Raw genomic sequence first — 18,249 nt, 5'->3', positions numbered from 1 at the left:
CACACGATTAACTTCTGCACGTTTGAGCCGCACCTGCAAAGCGTGTTCCCAGCATACAGTTGTGAAAGCTCTTTTTCCCATGGGATCACGTGTCCTGTCTGTATTCCTGGGTTCTGCTTCTGAATTTTAGTCAATCGTAACTTGTGCTTTGGGGATGTGTTGAAAGCCAAAAAGCACATCCCACCACTGGCTTATGTATATCGTACCTGGGGTAATGAGCCTATTGAGCAATGCTTCTGACACTTTTAGATGAATGGCTAATGTTAGTGTCGTAACCACAGCAATGAGTTCTTGTTGCTGCTTCCCCTCTCACCTCTCCATAGAAAAGGTTGTGGGTGTGAACACCTTTGTGCTTTTCTGTCAGATATAATCGATGTATATTTGCTGTCTTGCTACCCACTGACCACCTCATATTTCCCAGCTCCTTATTTTTCACACACCTGATGTATTTTCCTGGAGGTACGCAGAGTAATTATGATTTTGAATGGAGCTCGAAGCAACATCCCATTTAACTGGTGTTTTAAAAGGTAATATGCTTGTAGGAAAAAAAGAGGGATAAAGGAAAATTTGCTACCTGCTGTCCAAAAATAAAACAGAAAAGGGGTGAATTCACATCTTCCTCCCAGAAAAAGATCCATGTGGTGAAACGCAAATTCCCTCTGAGAGGAATCCAAAGATTTCATGTCTTTTTTTCTTTTTTAAGCTGAGCCTGTGCTCCAGTTTGAGCCTTTGACTGGAGCTGTTCTCCATCAATAGCTGAGAGGAATTACCTTCTTTATCGGGTAAAATAGAAGGTTTCAAACCAATAGGCACTGGAATATCTATTGATTGAATCCGCGACAATCCAGGTGGACTTTCTCATATGTACAGTGTGCTGCTTCTGAGTGGGGTTCATGTCTCACCTGGGTTTCAAATAAAACCTCCTCATTAAATGTTATTTGTTTCATGCAATCATTGCTTCACTCCACCCAATCCGCAGGACTAGTGACTGGTATGTTTAAGGAAAGCTGCTTTTAATTGTAAGAACCAGTTTTTCTGTTGGGTTAGTGCAACAGACACTGGAAAAACCTCAACAGTTTGCTCCAGGGTGCAGGGTGTGGACAGGTTTCAGTGTAACAAAGTGAAAATGCATTGGACCACTGTGTTTGCTTCCAACACAATCACATTCAACCAGACTGTTGGGCTGATTTTTATAGTTTACTGAGACAGGTAATGAAGCGGCAAATATTAGCAGATAATTAGAGGCAATTAAAGTGAAAATGGGTTGTGATTAATTTCTCCCTGATAGGAAGCTGCCTTCTAAGCCTACTTTCTAAACATGTAGCCAGGCTCTTCACCTTTGCCACTATTGGTTACGCTAGAGCAGAACACAGCAGAACATTAAAAAAAAAAATACAGGTTTGAGGAGGCTGCTTGCTAATGCAAAACTTGTTCGTCTGCTTTTTCTCCTTTGTAACCGAGGGGAGGGGATTCCTGTGGGGCGCTAAACACTCAGCCACTGAGCTGGCAACAATGCTGAAAACTTTCAGTCAAATCTTGATCCTATGTGCTTTACTCAGTGTGGTGACTGTGGTTGTGCTGCTATTCTACTACAATAGTAGCCATTTAATTTATTTACCTCAGGCTGATTTCTTGGGAAATGCCACCAATTCATTTTCCAACATTATTAAAAAACGCTTGGACAAGCTGCTGGAGAAACAGAGTTATGTCTTAAATGCTGGTCAACAGGCAGAAGAACCAGCTCCCATGGACACCCTGGACCCCTGCCCTGACCACCCTCAAAACCTTATTGGACCTTTCTCGGTGGACTTTAGTCATTCCTGGACTTGGAATGAAGTCAGAAGAAAAATAAGCACTCCTCTTCAGGACGGAGGAAGACACAAGCCAGCTGACTGTGTCTCCAAACACAAGGTAAGGAAAGAACTCTCTTAAAACAATGACCTCATTATGTTTTATGGTGCTAAAAGGTGAAGACTGAATTGTATTTTCTCTTTATATGTGCACACCAATGTATTTGAATAGGTGTGTGTATGGATAATCTGAATAAGCAATTGTTTATAGACAGATCTGTATCTGTATCTGCTTAGGTGGCAATCATTATCCCCTATCGGAATCGGCATGAGCACCTGAAGCACCTGCTGTTTTACCTCCATCCCATGCTAGTGCGGCAACAGCTGGACTATGGCATCTATGTCATCAACCAGGATGGAGAGGGAGTATTTAACCGGGCTAAACTGATGAATGTAGGCTTTGCTGAGGCGCTGAAGGACTACGATTACGAGTGTTTTGTCTTCTCCGACGTAGATCTGGTTCCTATGGATGATCGGAACTTGTACAGATGCTTCGAATCCCCCCGACACTTGTCTGTCGCTATTGACAAGTTCAACTTCCAGCTGCCTTATAACACGATCTTTGGTGGCGTTTCTTCCTTTTCCAAGCAACAGTTCTTGACTGTTAACGGCTACTCAAACACTTACTGGGGCTGGGGGGGTGAGGACGATGACATGTATAAGCGGATCATCTTCCACGGCATGTCCATTAATCGACCTGATCACATGACAGGAAAGTACAAAATGATCAAACATCAGAGAGACAAAAACAATGAGGTTAATCCAAAGAATCCTGATAAACTTTTCCACACTCGTGAGACCATGGATAAAGATGGGATTAATACCTTAAACTATACAGTCAAAGAGATTGTGAAAGATAGACTGTACACATTTATCAATGTGGATATTAAGGCACCAAAAAATATTTTGAGTGTGGGGATGTTGAAGTCAGTGTAGGAAGTGTACATCCTATTGGTGTAATCTTAGCAATTTTAAACAAAATGTCTGGTGACTCTTTGACACAGTAAAGGGTCATGTTACTTGATGCCAGGGGTTCGAGGCATATTTATATATATTATCAAATTGTGCATCTAAAAATGAATCAGAAAATTTCCATGTGTTCCCTGTCCAGTGTTGCAAAATCAATTTGTGTAGATATTCATTTGAAAATCACACGGCAAAAACCTGTCTGACTACTTTGTAACAAGAGAAATGGCTTTGAAAGAGGTCATTGTAGCTTTGTGGTGGAAAGGAAATGTCACAAAGAATATCAAACTGGCTCGAGGTCAGGCTTCTTCTCACCAGCACATACACCTGTCTATATTCACAGACGTCCATCCTAAATAACAGAGGCCCAATGCTGACACTCTGATGTTGAAAAATCTTTCAGAAGTATTGAAAAATTGTTTTCAGTCAAATATAACTGAAATAACAGCTCTGAGGCCTCCACAATGTCCAAGGTGTGATCACAGAACCCCATGATCCAACGTGTCAAAGGCAGCTGCCAATTCCAATGTAAGCAAGTCAGCAGAGCAACCTGAATGAAACCGTTATTTTAATTCTGGTGATATCATTGACATTGACTTTGACCACATATCAGCCACCTGGTCTTTCTGGAATTGTGACTAAAGTAGTGAGAGAGAAAAAAACGGCTTGACTGACGGCATTATTATGATCACACACATCAAATTGTATTGTGCTTGTGGGAATCGCTTTATCTCCATGTGCTTGTTGTATTTCACATTGCAGCCTAATGTGCCAGAGAAATAAACTAAAATATGACTGACTGATCATTGCCATGGTCAAATTCAAGAGACATGTAATTTTAATAACATTTTGACATAAATAAATGTGCAATTACATTCATCATGTGCTTGTAATGTGTTTTTGTTGTTTGTTTGTTTGTTTGTTTGTTGTTTTAATATAAATATCACGCTGCTAAAATAAGGCTGTCGGCGGTTCCAAATGCGCTACACAACGTTCTCTTATTTTTCACTGAGCACCTGCCCCAAAATCTCTGTGCACGCCACTGAATTTGCCACAAGATGTCACTGTCTCTCAAAACTAAAGCCTTGCAAAGACGAGCACTCAAACTATCTAATTATCACATTGCTCAATCCATAGATGGAAAGTAAATGCATATCACAGATTTGGCACCTGTGAGAATCTCATTTCTTTAACAATTTTCTGTCTAAGTCGTTGAATCAAGAGTAAAAAGGGTAAAAAAAAAAAAAAAGGCTGAAAGTGCTGAAGTCTCAAATAAATCTCGAAAAGCTGATCAAAAAGTAATTAACTTGAGTAAGAATTGCTGTGTTTTACCAAGCATTTCTTTTCAAGAGTTCCTCATGTCCACAAGGGTTTCTTTGGCTAATTCGGCCTCCTCCCACAGCTCAAAGATATGCACATGGGGCGAGACAAATTGACCATTAACGTGCCTGGATGGATGGATGGATGGATGGATGGATGGATGGATGGATAGATAGATAGATAGATAGATAGATAGATAGATAGATAGATAGATAGATAGATATGTGTGTGTGTGGGAGAGAGAGAGAGAGAGAGAGAGAGAGAGAAGAGAGAGAGAGAGAGAGAGAGAGAGAGAGAGAGAGAGAGAGAGAAAGAGATTTTCCCTACAGAACTGGACAATCAGACGCCGGAACATAGATCATTCTGGTAACCAGTAGAGGGCCTCTTTTTACAACATATAGGAATTATTACTTTACTAAGGCAAACTTTTTTCAACAGACAGTGGATTAAAAATTAACACTAATCAATTAGCCACTTTTCTTCAGATAATTTAGATGTGTGTTGTATTGATTGTTAGCTTTAATCACAAAATGTATTAAATCCTGCAGCAATAATATATATATTTATATACATATATACCTATATAGATAATATTACACACCAGAACAAATATGAATGTATTGTAGATATATTGAGCTATGCAAAATGCTTCTTTACACATAATTTCCTGGAGAAATAAGGCAAAGCAAAGGTCTTATGGTCATTCTTAATTACCAACAGGTGTGAGACTCACCTGATTGGCTGACATTGTCACAGACGCTTCTGCTGAAAAGTTAAAAACCTGTCTTGCTCCTATTTGATTCTCTAAGGAGGAACCAGGTACCAGATCTGTAGAAATGCTCTTGGGCTCACTTCGTGCAGCTCCAGGAGCGGCAAATATGCAAAGAAAGTTCAATACCTTTGCATTGCTGGTTATTGCCAGTGTGGTGTGTGTTGCTGTGCTTTTACATTTCAACAAAAACAGCAGTTTAACTTATTTAACTGAAAACATCTTTTTAGGAAATAAAAAGGACCAACCTTCTGGGACCGACAAGGATGTGGACCAATTTTGGGACATCAATTCCAAATTCCAAAAGGCTCCCGAGTCTTCTGAAGAGAAGACAGCAAAGCCAGTTCATAGGAGCACGACTTTGGGACCCTGTCCTGACACCCCTCCCAATCTTGTGGGGCCACTCCGGGTAGAGTTCCATCTTAGCCACACTTGGAACACAGTCAGAAAAGAAGTCACTGTTCCTCTTCAGGATGGAGGAAGATACATGCCAAGAGAGTGTTTATCTGAACACAAGGTAGGTGAAACTGGAACACAATCGACATTGGAGCTGAAACAACTTCACACTCACTACTCAGAAATGTCTCATCGATGAGAATAAATGTCAGTGAAGTGTCAGTAAATTTCTACACTGAAGGTAATAATTTGTAGGGCATTTTTCTAGATTTTTACCCTTCATAGAGGGGGAGGTTTTTTATTCAGTAACACTAGTTTTCATTAAGGAATTTCCTTTTTATAAAAATCAACTGCGAGGGTATTTCTAACTCTACTGAAAGGGGTCATGCTTTATAGAAAATTCTCATTTTTATTTTTCCTCACATTACTACTTGTGTTTAAAACTGAGGATTTAAATGTATTTTATCTGCTTAGGTGGCGATCATTATCCCCTATCGGAATCGGCATGAGCACCTGAAGCACCTGCTGTTTTACCTCCATCCCATGCTAGTGCGGCAACAGCTGGACTATGGCATCTATGTCATCAACCAGGATGGAGAGGGAGTATTTAACCGGGCTAAACTGATGAATGTAGGCTTTGCTGAGGCGCTGAAGGACTACGATTACGAGTGTTTTGTCTTCTCCGACGTAGATCTGGTCCCTATGGATGATCGGAACTTGTACAGATGCTTCGAATCCCCCCGACACTTGTCTGTCGCTATTGACAAGTTCAACTTCCAGCTGCCTTATAACACATACTTTGGCGGTGTGTCCGCAATGTCCAAGCAACAGTTCTTGACCGTCAATGGTTTTCCAAACGCTTACTGGGGCTGGGGGGGTGAGGACGATGACATGTATAAGCGGATCATCTTCCACGGCATGTCCATTTCTCGCCCTGATCACATCACAGGAAAGTACAGGATGATCAAACATGAGAGAGACAAACACAATGAGGCTAATCCAAAGAATCCTGATAAACTGTTCCACACTCGTGAGACCATGGATAAAGATGGGATTAATACCTTAAACTATACAGTCAAAGAGATTGTGAAAGATAGACTGTACACATTTATCAATGTGGATATTAAGGCACCGATAAGCTGATTGAGGATGTGGTTCCGGGTATGTTATTGAGTGGAGATTTCCATCACAAAATGTAAAATACATGCATCTTAAAATCGACTAATCCAGTCTGGGGTGTGTATTATTGTAGGCTTGTGCTTGTGCATTGGTCTATGATCAAGATTCTATCAGCTCCTCAAGAGACCCATGTTCTGTATTGTAAATTTGAGTACTATAACAAAACATTAGAGACATACAGTGGAGAAGAGAATTTTACCTCTAGCAGACCTTTCATCATATGCTAGTGTGTGTGCTCACTGAGCTTGTGCACACAGAGCTATTGTGTTTAATGTGTTATGTATTGTGTGGTCTGGAAGGTGGCGCAGCTTTGTTTCCTTACAGATTTCAATCCAAGGGTCAAGGTTCACCGATCAGATGCCATGTATGTTTTTATCATGAAAAAAGTAAATGTATATTAAAATTAAGTGGAATTTATATGGATTTGTTTTCCGTCCAGCTGTTTTCCATCACAATACGATGTTTTTAATTTTAAATGTACTTTTAAATGTGGATCAAATCTATTGACAAAAGGATTCATGCATGAGTGCATTTACACTTGTAAAAAAAAAAAGAATGATGTCATGTAGTAAATGTAAATGAGCTGAAGAAAAGCAGGTAACCTCATTCGGCATTAGTTTAAAGCAACAGTGGCACTAAAATGACAACAGCAGGAGTGCTGGCTGGTTTTCAAATTCGCCATTTTCTGTTTTTGAACTTTGTTCTGTTGTTTGAACTTTTTCCTGAGCACCAGTTTTCCTCTAGATTGCTCTCATGTTAATCTTCCTCACCTTTGTCTACCTTTTGTCTCCCAAGTGTGTTTGAACTCCTTTCTTTCTTTTGTGTGAGTGAGTGAGTGAGTGAGTGAGTGAGAGGTTTGTAATTTCCATTCCTTTGTCGTTTGTACCCACCGTCCGTTGTGGTTCCCAGAGCTCCTCCCACTGGCTTTGGATTTGGTTACATTTTAAATTGGCTTGTACTTCGAGCCTGGTGTGGAGCAATTAGTCCACATTTCTGCATTAATGCATGATATGTCTAAAACCTCCATTATTAATTACTAATAATTAAGGTAATGAATCTTTCATTAATCAAACTTTTTTATAAACAGATACCTATTTATATAGGCTATTATTTTCTTTCTCTAAATATGAAAGTGGTTTTGTCTGAAACACTTGAATTATTCATCGCTTACTTTCTCTTTCCAAATCCCATTAATATTTCATCTTGCTGCCAACAAGATTGTATGGGATTGGCCGTGCATCTTATTGCTGCTGGAACCTACCAATGCAGACATTTAGCCTTTTACTGCACCTCGTTGTTAGACGAAACATCAGCTAGCATGTTTCTGCGACCGTCCTGTGCCCTGTGCTTCATGTTGTCAATGCTTGATAAATTATTGACAAGTGGAGGGATTACTTCACATCATGAGAGGCAGAGGGATCACACAACCGAGGGAGGATGAGAACGACAGCGACGGTGAAACCAAACGGTGACTCGATGCTGATGGAAAGTTAGCAGAGCTCTCCAGTAAAGCAGGAGGACTGGCCCCTTTACCCCTTAATCTCTAATTAATTCAAGTTTTTAGAACAGTGTTGACCATTTAAAAATGTTTTATGGGGGAATTTTTCACACATTGAATGTACTTCACCAGGGTTCTGATCAGCTTTTGATATATACTCTCAGCACACAGACCGAACAGCATGCATAGCAAACATCTAGGTTAGTGTGTGTCTCTGTTTGTGTCCTCACAAGCTGTGTCAGATAGCGCAGTTGCCCACCTCCCCCCAACCCCAAAACTCAACCACCCTCCTCCTTGCCCAGCCCCCTGTTTTTATTGGCTGACCTACTGAAGTTACTATGAGAACGGCTGTGGAGAAGCCGCCATGCAGCTTTTCAATGGTCCTAAAGGCTCCTTCACACATACACCGATACAGAGTGCACGTAGCTCATCCAACGCAAAGGCTTCTTTTAAAATTTTCAGATTGGATTTAGATTTTGTGACGCAAATGTGCTGCACCAGATTTAGTGTTTTAATTTTATTTTGATCCAAAATCAAGTAATTTCATAGCTGTAACATGACCTTTGTTTACATGAATGCCTACGTACACAAATACGCCTTCATCCATGCAAACATTAAAGTACTTATGCACAAATTGAACAAGTTCACCATTTGCAACATATTGCTAATATAGGCCGACATTAGAAGAAATGTTCTGTCATATTTTTGGCACATTTGAAGGCAGATTTATTAACTCTCCATACTCTAAATAGAAGCACCTTATCTCATTATTGCTATGTGTGTGTGTGACAGATGGCTTGGATTGACAATAAACCAGGTTCTTTCACTTTTTTAGAGCAACACTCTCGAGCGCAGCCATGGCTCACAGTGGGGATGACTCTTCATATCTAGCATTCAGCCTGCAGATTCACGATGAGATCAGCTCACAACAAGACCGCGCACTTGCTCGCACGGGCACACGTCGTTCTCTTTGTCAGCACCACTAGCTTTGATCTAGTGGGCTGGTGCAAATGAGTGTTATGGTCTTACATAAGGCTTTTACATAAACCACTGTGCAGAGGGAGGGAGCAGGATAGATCGGTGGTTTGTGTGTGTGTGTGTGTGTGTGTGTGTGTGTGTGTTGTGTGTGTGTGTGTGTGTGTGTGTGTGTGTGTGTGTGTGTTTGGGAGGGGGCTACGCCATCACAAAGTGGATTCGCACTGCACCAAATCCTCCATTTATTACACAACATGCAAGCTTTCCGGAGCGACATGTGTCTTCCTGGAGCCTCACTAGCAGCCTCCCTTTCACCAATATCATATTTAGGGCACGAGGGATTCGGATCCATGTGCATCAGCTGTGCATTAGCTGCTGCCTTTTTCAACAATCTGTCCCTGTCTCCCCATGTGTTTTCCCCTAAGAGACCGACAGAAGACAATGACAGTCATAGCAGTCAGGCTTTCATTGCACCAATCAATCCAACTTATTGACGCCTTTAACTTCCAAACAAAGCTGATCCAGCCTGAAATGAAACTGCCAGCTGCTGTGCATCTCTGTTTCTCACCTTCTACTGTCTGAATTACACCTTGTTGATATATGATACACAGCTAGGAGGATGGATAGCTTGAGAAGGAAAAACGACTGATTCAATTTTGCTTCCGAATGTATTTAGACAATGATATGGAATAATATTGTATGGAATAACATGTGTGTTTGTGGTAACAAAGAGGCTGAAGATAATCTATCAGCACAAACAGTTTATTTATTAAATATAAAAAGTGGAAAGATGGAAAAATTCTGAGACACGAAAAGGAAAATATAATGTGCTTGTAACGGTAGTCAGACATTGTGTAAAATACCAGAGATTTTGACAGAAATAAAGTAGAGGTGCATTAGCTTAGAAAAACACAAGGAACTGAGCCAGATGGCAAGATGCTGGCCCCTGTGACTGATGTCATGACTGTGGAATGTGATCATTAAGTTATTGGAAGACACTGAGAAATATTTCTTATTTACACACAAAACATCAGCATGAGGGACATTAAAAGAACACAAAGAATCAATGTAATGATAAGATTCAATGGATAGGTCCTTATTCTCTCTAGATATTGTGGTTTCCCACCCTAGAGTTACATTTCCAGAAAATCATTTAGTCAACAATCATTAAGCGCTGAGACACATTTAGACATCAATCATCTTAAAAAATGATCAAAAGTCACAACCCCTTTACATTAGATTACGGTACTTTCATTAGAATGACAGAAAGTGGGTGAAAAAGAGGAAAAAAACAATAATCACAGTCTAGGTAATGAAAGAATGAAGGGATTCGTCAGAGGCCTCAGAACCACCTTAAGCCTGTCATTTCATCAGTCTAACCTCAGATCAGGTTAGGTATGGCCTGTCGAGAAGGAATAAAGAGAAGCTGAAAGCAGGCAGTGATATGGATCCATTAGCACATTCTAAATAAGACTGAAAGCTGTGAAGAACAAGGACACCCCTTGGGTGTTACTGATTCCAGTGTAGGCAGGGCATGGGAAAACTTGCATCATCTTGCCATTTAAATAAAACCTCTCTTGATCATTCTGTGACTTTTCTCACTGAATCAGTGACAAAGACCGTCTAAGAAGCCTTACACACCCCCTCATTCTTAAAACACTCAGTGCTTTGCAGGGCTGCAAACTGCACTGGTCTGTCTTTGTATTTTTTTTATTTTTTTTTCAGCGCACAGGCGAAAACAGTGAACTCTAACATTTGTCTTGCACCCACAAAAGAGGGACAAAGAGGTGAACATACCAGCAGAGGGACAGTACAGCCATGTTAAGCTACATTCTGCTTCAGCTGCAGTCCTTCCTAGAATCAAGTCAAGTAGTGTTTATTATCAAATCAAGTCCCAAATTTTACTTTCCTTGCTTCTGGTATGCAACTTTTTTAAATCCCTGCCATAAAGTAGTGTTTTTGGAAGTGGCTGACATCTATTGACATCTGCCCGTATATACCTGGTAAAAAAAAAAAATCAATAAGAACACGACAGAGAGTGTCATAAAGCTGGTTCTAGAAGAGTTTGAGGATGGTGCAGTATGTCTTAGGAAGGAGTCAGTAATAGAAAAATGCATGCATCCTCAGAGAAGAAAGCCATCCAGTGAAACTACAAGGACAGTGACATGGGTGGAAGGGCGTGCATAACTATAAGATCATTCAGGATTAGATCATGATCCCTGACCTTTGTCTCTCCTATGTGTGGCACAGGTGCACGCTGGGTTCTGGCTGTGGAGGCCTGTTAATGCATTAGTGCAAAAAATCCCTCCGGGTTGAGTATTGCGATAGGTTTGTGTCTTTCTATTGGTAAACCACCAAGTTGTAAATCCCAGAGACTTGTAATGTATGGACATATTTCAGGTGTCAGGGTTAGAACCAATAGCAACAGGTTGGACGCAAGGCTGTCTGTCCACGCAACAAATAAATCAAAAACAAAGAAAGTCCCTGCTTCAGAAATATCCAAACTTCCAGGAAAACAGTTTGATATTAGTGCTCATTCTTATCTTTCTAAATACTAATTGAAAATGACAGCTGATGAAAAAGAGAAATATGGGATATTGCAAACTATAGGATTTGTCAAGCTGAGAAGTCCTTTTTTTTAAACTTTGGCTCTAACATTTTGGAGGTAATTTGTTTCTGCATTAATGCATGATATGTCTAAAACCTCAATTTTCACTGGATTTGGGCCTTATGAAGTTTTCAAAATGGGAATTCCATACGAGAACTGTAAAAAAAAAATTGCTTTGCTCTTTCCTCAGTGTGCAAGCACGCACCCTCTCACCCTCCCTCCTTTAGCAGGTCAGTGTTTTCCAGAAAAGTTACAAAGCAAACAGATTGTCAAGAGTCAACCTCCAAAGTTCCTGCTCTGAGGCATTAACCCAGCATTTTGTAGTCTCCTTGTGATGTTCTTATGTGAGCAATCCCTTTCATGTGGCAAAAAAAAAAATCCTTTTCTGAGGAATTTATAGGCTGTTAAATCCATGGCTCAACATTTTTCATGGTCTGGGGAAACTCTTCTCTCTGCACAAACACCACTACAGTGATGTCCGTTTGCTAACTGGGAAAGAAACGACTCCTATTTCTTGTGGATGCTTCCTTTGTTAACGTTGCCAGGTTTGTTCCCAGTGCGACGAACGGGCACCTTTGATATCGGAATTCTGGTACGAGCTTGGGGAAGTGCACTGGTCTTTGGCTGAGGGTGTTCAACCTCTAGAACAGCAGAGAGAGCTGACTGGCTTGTAGAGTGTGGAGGAGAGCTTTGTCTGTTGCTTATCGGGATCTTGGATTCCCGGGGAAGGCTACAGCTTCCTTTCAGTGACAGGAAGGTGGATGAGCAGGAAGAAGTTGGAGATGTTGGGGAGGTTGGACTGAGTTTGTATTCAGAAGGTGGAGATGGAGAACTCTGAATTTGTCCATCTTGCTCTGCACCCTCTCCTTCCTCCTCAGGTTCATTATAGAGATCGTACAGATGATCCCCGGAACAGCTGTCACGCGATAGGGCAGTTCTCTGGTTTTGCTGCAGGCCGTTATCATCAGGTGTTGCCGTGGGTGTTGCTGAAGGTGTGTCCCAGTAGCCCTCATCTCTAAGTGGCTCCTTTTCACCAGGGGATGTTAGTTTATGTCCATGTGGGAGTGGGGGTTTCCCTGCCTTGGTTCCCGCTCCACCAACAACTGGGATTTTACTGATACCCAGGGTCTTTACCTGAGAAAGCTTGCGGTCTACACTCCTCGGCCCCGATGGCAAGTAGCTACTGGGAAGGCCAGAAGTGGCATGGGGGGGATAGGTGGAAGTTTGCGTGGATGAGGGGAGTTGGTGCGATCGAGGCAAAGCAGGGGAGTTGTCACCTGTGGATGGTAGCATGTGCCAGAGCCCCTGCATGTCTGCATCATCCACTCCTTCTGGACTGGCCATTTCTTCCCCTCCACCCATGTATGCAACAACACCACTACCAGGGGGGTGATGTTCTGGTGAAGGTGGTGCACGAGCCCGGGCTGGTAATGAAGAAGGCACTGAGCTTGAGGACACTGGAAACATGGGCTGCGTCAAAGGGGAAATAAGAGGGGCTTTGGAAGGAGAGCAACGAGACACGGTGCTGGCGATACCAGCAACTCTACCGGAGCTTGGAGCAACGCCTCCCCCTCCTCCACTGCTGCTGCTGCTGGTGCCACTGCCCCCATTACCTGATGGTCCATCATCATCTGCATCAGCAGTAATGTCACCACAGCCTGTCAAAGAATCAAAGCTCTTGAGAGACGTGACATCAGTGAATAGGAGAGAGCAAAGCCTGTCCACCGAAGGCTCAGATGGTGGGTCACCTGTGCTGCATCGATCAAAAGGGGGTGTGGCAAGAGGAGGAGTGAGGCTGGATATTGAGGCTTTGGCTTTTTGGATAGGAGGCCTAAACGGCGAGTCAGTAGGTGTATAAGGAAAGGAGGAATCCAGTTCACTAGATGGTTCTGGCATGGCAACACATTGGGAGGGTGTCAAAGTGACGCTTGTAGATGGCGTCTCAATGTTAAGTTCTGCCTCTGCATCCCCACAATCCTCCTGGTGATGATGCGGAGGGGGTTCAAGAGTGAGTGTAATATCCTTTTCAGAGTCATCGCTTGTTCCGTCCTCCTTCCTCTTCCCCTCCAACTCTTCAACCTCTTTGTCATTTGTTTTGTCTTTGCGTCTCCATCGCATGCTGCTAAAAAATCCTTTTAGGCCCCTCCCTCTTCTGACGAGTCCTGTCCCTCCACTTTCAGTCGATCTAAAACTTCCACGTCGGAGTAGGGAGAAAAAACTCAGTGATTTAGTTAGAGACCTCACCGGTCCTGCCTCCAAGCTTGCAAGTCCCTCCCTCTGTCCATCAGCATCGTTGCTGGAGCTCATTAGTCCATCGCAGGTTTTGCTTCTGATGATCTCCACTGATGTGACTGAGCTGTTTCCATTCAAAGAATTCCCATTGTCGGAATTCATGTTATTCCCGCTCCCTTTGTTTCGAAAAGAGAAGAAACCGGCCATTCCAGAACCCGTGCGCCGCTTTCCAAAGAGTTTGAATGCGGCTTTGTTGATCTTCCCAGTGGGCTGAGGATCACACTGAGGGGCCATCGGAGGCTCCACATTCTCTGACTGCACCTCCATTATAGCACTCTACTGCTCCCTCTCTGTCGTCTTCCTCGAGCTCCCTTGCTGTCTTTCTGTGCTCTCCCTTTCTCTCTGGTCACAAATACATTCACCCCCTCTCTGTCTCTTACACCCCTCTGTCTGGTGCTCTTACACTCCCACTCTGGCTTGCTCTAATGCCTGCCTGCTGGTTTTCTCTCAGTCTCCCCTCCCTCCCCCCCTCTCTCTCACTATCACACATGCAGTTAGCTGCTCTTTACTGTATCCATGGCAACTGGGTGGGCTAAGCAGCTTTCGTCAACATTGGCGGGGTGCCAGTTTCTGTCCTCCACTCCCTCCCCCATCCTCTTCCTCCTCTCTTCCTCTACCTTCCCTGTCACCAATGCACCCACCCTTTTCCTTTTTAGTGCTCATCAATTTGTGAGCCCAACTCTCTTCTAGGGCTGTATGTGCTGGTTTGCTTGGACTCTACACTATATGCCTTATCATGCTCGAAAAGTAAGAAGCCATAAACACCCACTGATGAAGAGATTAGACGTGAGTTTATTATGTTATTGTGTTTTATTATGTAAGGATTCTAACTTCAACATGAAACAGATTGGAATGGGTCATTTCAAGTCCGACCCAAATGTATTAGCAATGTCAATACATTTAAAAAAAAAAATATATTGTTATTGTTTGTTGTGTAGATGCTTCTATTCTTTTTCTAACTTCACCTGGCCTCACCTTATGGCTTTCTGCACGTTAATGGAACAAAGGTGTCAGCAACACTGGCAGCTTCAATTAAACCTCTCAAACACGAGAAGCTTATCAACAGCTCAGACGAGACTCAAGTATCGTTAAGGTCAGACTCATAGGCCATATGGTGCCAAGAAGCCCCCTCCCATATGGACCAGGTGTTGCTGAGCTGTGACAACAAATTTTAACTGTCACCCTACTGGTGTGTGTGTGTGTGTGTGTGTGTGTGTGTGTGTGTGTGTGTGTGTGTGTGTGTGTGTGTGTGGTTGTGCGTGTGCAAGTAAGCATGTGCATATGATTATGCATACGACCGGTCATGTTGCAGTGGGTTTTTTAAATTTATATTCACTTGCTTTTTCGAAGAACAACTACTGTATAATGGGGGAAATAACAGTTTAGCCTAGCTTCTCTTTTTTGTGTTTTTCATTCACGCTTTTTATTCACTCTCACACTTAAGCCTTCCAGTTGTGTTAGTGAGGTAATGTTTCGCAGCAATCTTTCAAAATAGGTCATCTTCACCTCTTATGCTGTTTCCCAAGAGACCCCAGTTTTTTAGGGGACTGAGGTGATCCAGTGTGGGGCGCTCGTTTTGCTGCCTATTCAAGCTGTTCGACCCCTGCATGAATCTTCCTGTTATCACGACCCCATTTCAAACGTCCTCCCCTCCCCTTCCTCCTCTTCTTCCTCCTCCACCTCCTCTTCCTCCTCCTCCTCCTTAGTTGCTTTGGGCACAGAGGAGACTCTTCCAGCCCATTTACCGTCAAACAATGTCTGCATTCATGCGCCGATGGAAACACCCACAGATCCACAGACCCACAGTCACACCCACAAAGAAACATTTTGTGAGCTTTGCCAGAGTAAAACACTGAAGCATATCTGCTTTTCTCCAGTAATAAAAATGATTGTTGCCCAGGCTGTGGGCTTGCTGGTTGGTCCTTCACCCAGTGTGCACATCTCTGCGTATAGACGCTTAAGCACAATACCCCACAGCCATGCTAACATGGGTCAGGTGGCCGCATGGTGAACTTGAAGCGGAGTGAGCAGCAGATGGCTGCTGATGATCGGGCTCAGTCATCACATGTTGATACAAGCAGGTTTGCTTCCATGTCTCACTGCTTGAGTCGGTTTTGACTGTTTTGGCGCTGAAGCAAGCTAACTTTTAGGTGGCCTGTAAGGATTATTGATGAATATCTGCAGGAAAAAATCCTGCAGAAGTATTGATTCACTAATGTCGTGGCAAGATTACAGTCAAATTATGTTGAATGGTGTTTAACAACTGAAAACCATTGTATATATTTTCTGGAGTAGTTTTGTGTGGTTTCTTTAAAAGATTAAGGTAATTTGTATGATGATTTCTGACTGTTCTATTATAGTCACAACCAGCAGTCGAAATCCACACTCTATTATCTTTATACACACCCTTTCTTCCTCCTCAAAGCTCTCTAAGTAGGATTCTTATTTCAGCCCCTCGAGTGAAGCTCAGCTCTAAGTGGGACAGTCAGAGAAAATTTTCTCTTTTTACTTCCCTCCTTCATGTGTGCTGTAGCGTGCCTGAGCTTGTGCGCCAACAAGCATGCACTGTGTTCACTTTGCATATACCTGGGGCAAATATAAACAGTGTTTTTACAATATGTAAGGATAAGGTAGGGACTGCGGAGGCGGTGGCTTCATCTTATGCTGGTTTAAACTACACCACCTCCATTTCATTGGCAAAACCTTCCAGAGATGCAAATCCTTACAGGGAAAGCTTGTGTGACTTTCCTGCAACATTGACATAAAGTAATGCATAAATGAAGGAAGTGTTGAGTAATTTTGCATCTTTTTTCATTAATTTAGCTATCATGCTTTAAAGGGCAGATCGCGCAGCAGATTTATTACAATAGAAAACACAAGGGCATATTCCTGATCGAATCTTTTCCCTGAGGGTGGATCGTGTTACAGTGCTCATTCGGTGTTGCTGATATGGAGCTCAGCCATAGATACCATTATCAAACCCACTTTACCTTCTGTGACAGGTCACATTTGTCCATCCGTATGCAGGTATCAAATTTCAAAATGTTGGCATCTCATCTGTTTGATACTAATGTGCAATAGTGCTAAAATATTTCTTCATTGTTGCTTACTTGTTCTATGATGTCCCAGAATATGAAGCCACTTCAAAAACACAAGCATTCAAGTGTTCGCGTTCACAGACGGATGACGACAGACTAGAATTTGGGTTTCTTCAATGGGCCTAAAATCACTGACTCATTCAGCGTCATCTGATCAGAAATATGAACATATTTTGTGCTATGTAAAACTCTCTGTGCACGCTCCATGCTCCGACCTTTGGACGGCAGAGTGACGGCAAACACTTCAGCCTTCAATCTTAAAGATCTTTATTTTGTTTTTCCACTTTCATGTTTGTCGCGCTTTTGTTAAGTGTTTGCTCGTGGAAATGGAAACGTATATGTAGGCGAATATCACCTTTCTGTGTTCAGTGGTTGAAGATTATGTTGAGTTTAGCCCTTTGCTCCTTGTCCCACAAAGTTTTACCAACATGGCGTGCAGACAGTACTCACCTGAATCATTTAGAACCCTGGGAGAGCCGGGAGAGCAACTGGGAAAAAGAAATTCTTAATGTTTTATGCGAGGCAATGAGCACAAATAGGTCTATACGGGAAAGACAAAGGGACATTGTGCTGAGTGCTTCAGCATTCAAGCAGCATGGTGAGGAACAAAGAGGGAAAGAAGAATGACAATGAAAGATGAATGAAGGGATTAAGGTGGGATCAAAGGTAAAACAGGATGTACACAGCAGTCTGTTTGTCTTAAAACTGCCGAAGCTTTGAAAAAGAGCTGAGACATGTTGGAAATGCAGCATGTGTGCAGGTGGCATTTTTGTTTGATTTGTTGGGTGCCATGCAAATCAACGCAGGAAAATATGTAAATCTATGTGTACAAGACAACAACCTGCAGGTTTTGTTTATTCCACTGCAATCTGATAGTGGAAGATTTAACTTCATTAGGATGTACATCTGCAACCCCCAATCCGAAAATCACAATCTGTCAGCAAAGCCAAAATGATCATTATGGTTTAAAAAATATTCTGAAATTATATTCTCAAACTGGCAAACACAGCTTTGATGGGGGGGGGGGGGGGGGGGGTACAATGTAGGAACATCTTTGTTGCAATTAAATTACTTGTCTTGTAGAAAATAAAACCTTCCTAATCTGGCTGCATCTTATCTGCCACAACCAACAAGCCATCAGCCCAGAAAACACAACCAGTAGGACTTTGGATCAATGAGTGGAAGTAAACCAGATTATCAGATCAATGTGGGAAGTAAAATAGGATTAAATGAGAGCTGCAGTTTAGAGATGAACCATTTTCAGAGTCTGACAGTTAGCAGTCCATGAAAATTAAAAA

At 42.3% G+C, this 18,249-nt stretch overlaps 3 protein-coding genes across 3 annotated transcripts; 2 read left to right on the top strand and 1 right to left on the bottom strand.

The window, feature by feature from the left end:
- Nucleotides 1-1,450: 1,450 nt before the first annotated feature.
- LOC130514036 (beta-1,4-galactosyltransferase 1-like) lies at nt 1,451-3,696 on the top strand. Its single transcript, XM_057013401.1, has 2 exons — nt 1,451-1,911; nt 2,088-3,696. Exons 1-2 carry the CDS (start codon nt 1,513-1,515, stop codon nt 2,784-2,786), a joined length of 1,098 nt encoding a protein of 365 aa, XP_056869381.1. The 5' UTR covers nt 1,451-1,512; the 3' UTR covers nt 2,787-3,696.
- On the top strand, nt 3,042-6,903 carry LOC130514258 (beta-1,4-galactosyltransferase 1-like). The gene is made up of 4 exons (XM_057013742.1): nt 3,042-3,114; nt 4,946-5,062; nt 5,136-5,422; nt 5,776-6,903. Exons 1-4 carry the CDS (start codon nt 3,042-3,044, stop codon nt 6,442-6,444), a joined length of 1,146 nt encoding a protein of 381 aa, XP_056869722.1. The 3' UTR covers nt 6,445-6,903.
- Nucleotides 6,904-9,699: 2,796 nt separating this feature from the next.
- On the bottom strand, nt 9,700-14,280 carry amer2 (APC membrane recruitment protein 2). The gene has a single exon (XM_057012576.1). The coding sequence runs from the start codon at nt 14,118-14,120 to the stop codon at nt 12,069-12,071; it is 2,052 nt and encodes a 683-aa protein (XP_056868556.1). The 5' UTR covers nt 14,121-14,280; the 3' UTR covers nt 9,700-12,068.
- Between the last annotated feature and the right edge of the window lie 3,969 nt (nt 14,281-18,249).

This window comes from Takifugu flavidus, chromosome 17 (genome assembly GCF_003711565.1).
Source record: "Takifugu flavidus isolate HTHZ2018 chromosome 17, ASM371156v2, whole genome shotgun sequence".
Classification (NCBI taxonomy): domain Eukaryota; kingdom Metazoa; phylum Chordata; class Actinopteri; order Tetraodontiformes; family Tetraodontidae; genus Takifugu; species Takifugu flavidus.
Note: the sequence above shows the minus strand (reverse complement) of the source record. Positions and strands in the feature narration are given on the sequence as shown.

Bases quoted from the DNA above. Each gene is read 5' to 3' on its own strand.
- LOC130514036 (XM_057013401.1), top strand. From the start codon at position 1,513: ATGCTGAAAACTTTCAGTCAAATCTTGATCCTATGTGCTTTACTCAGT. The intron at 1,912-2,087 runs GTAAGGAAAGAA...GTATCTGCTTAG, and splicing joins ACTGTGTCTCCAAACACAAG to GTGGCAATCATTATCCCCTA.
- LOC130514258 (XM_057013742.1), top strand. From the start codon at position 3,042: ATGGCTTTGAAAGAGGTCATTGTAGCTTTGTGGTGGAAAGGAAATGTC. The intron at 5,063-5,135 runs GTGTGTGTTGCT...ACATCTTTTTAG, and splicing joins TGCTGGTTATTGCCAGTGTG to GAAATAAAAAGGACCAACCT. The intron at 5,423-5,775 runs GTAGGTGAAACT...TTATCTGCTTAG, and splicing joins AGTGTTTATCTGAACACAAG to GTGGCGATCATTATCCCCTA.
- amer2 (XM_057012576.1), bottom strand. From the start codon at position 14,120: ATGGAGGTGCAGTCAGAGAATGTGGAGCCTCCGATGGCCCCTCAGTGT.